This window comes from Pituophis catenifer, unplaced genomic scaffold, assembly GCF_029215685.1.
Source record: "Pituophis catenifer annectens isolate HBS135680 unplaced genomic scaffold, rPitCat1.0.hap2 SCAF_2, whole genome shotgun sequence".
In the NCBI taxonomy this organism is placed as follows: domain Eukaryota; kingdom Metazoa; phylum Chordata; class Lepidosauria; order Squamata; family Colubridae; genus Pituophis; species Pituophis catenifer.
In genome coordinates, this window is record NW_027256882.1 from 41,194,558 (window position 1) to 41,195,520 (window position 963).

General features: G+C 44.3%; 1 protein-coding gene across 1 annotated transcript; it reads left to right on the top strand.

Moving 5' to 3' along the window:
- Positions 1 to 963, top strand: LOC139312150 (olfactory receptor 2G3-like). The gene has a single exon (XM_070936713.1). The coding sequence runs from the start codon at positions 1 to 3 to the stop codon at positions 961 to 963; it is 963 nt and encodes a 320-aa protein (XP_070792814.1).

Below are 963 nucleotides of genomic sequence, written 5' to 3' on the forward strand. Positions count from 1 at the left end.
ATGTTCTACAAAAATGCATCATGGAAAGAAAGTAGCCAAAGTTATCATGGAGAATTCATTTTATTGGGAGTGGCTGACCGCCCTTACTTGGAGATGTTGCTCTTTGGACTTGTTCTGACTTGCTACATGATAACTCTGTTGGGCAACACAACCATCATTATCGTATCAAGATTAGATCCTCATCTCCATATCCCTATGTATTTCTTCCTCAGCAACCTTTCCTTTCTTGACCTTTGTTATACCACCAGTCTCGGGCCCCATATGTTGATGAACTTCTGGAGAAAAAGCAAGACTATAACTTATGGTGCCTGTGTGGCTGAGTTATACATCTCTCTTGCTCTGGGCTCCACGGAGTGTGTTTTGTTGGCTGTCATGGCCTATGACCGCTATGCCGCCATCTGTCATCCACTGCGTTATACTACCATTATGAGCCAGTCTCTGTGTTTCTCATTGGCTACTGTCTCCTGGGGAAGTGGCTTCAGCAATTCAGTAATTCAAACAGTCATGACTCTTAGTCTTCCACGTTGTGGGCAGAACCAGATAGACCATTTTTTCTGTGAGGTACCAGCCTTAATCAAATTGGCCTGTGTGGACACCTCTGTTAACGAGGCAGAGCTCTTTGCTTCAAGTGTGGTGTTCCTTCTACTACCCCTGGGCCTCATCACAGTATCTTACAGCTATATTGTGGCTGCAGTACTGAGAATCCGCTCAGCTGAAGGCAAAAGTAAGGCTTTCAACACCTGTGCCTCCCACTTGATGGTGGTGTCCCTCTTCTATGGCTCAGCCATCTCCAGTTATCTCCAATCTCCATCCAATTATTCCCGCGACCAAGGCAAGATGATTTCCCTCTTCTATACCTTCGTCACCCCCATGCTTAATCCACTGATCTACACTTTAAGGAACAAAGAGATTCAGAAAGCCATCCAAAGAATAATGAAGATAAAGAATAAAGAAGATCAATAA

Coding starts and splice junctions, on each gene's coding strand:
- LOC139312150 (XM_070936713.1), top strand. CDS start 1: ATGTTCTACAAAAATGCATCATGGAAAGAAAGTAGCCAAAGTTATCAT.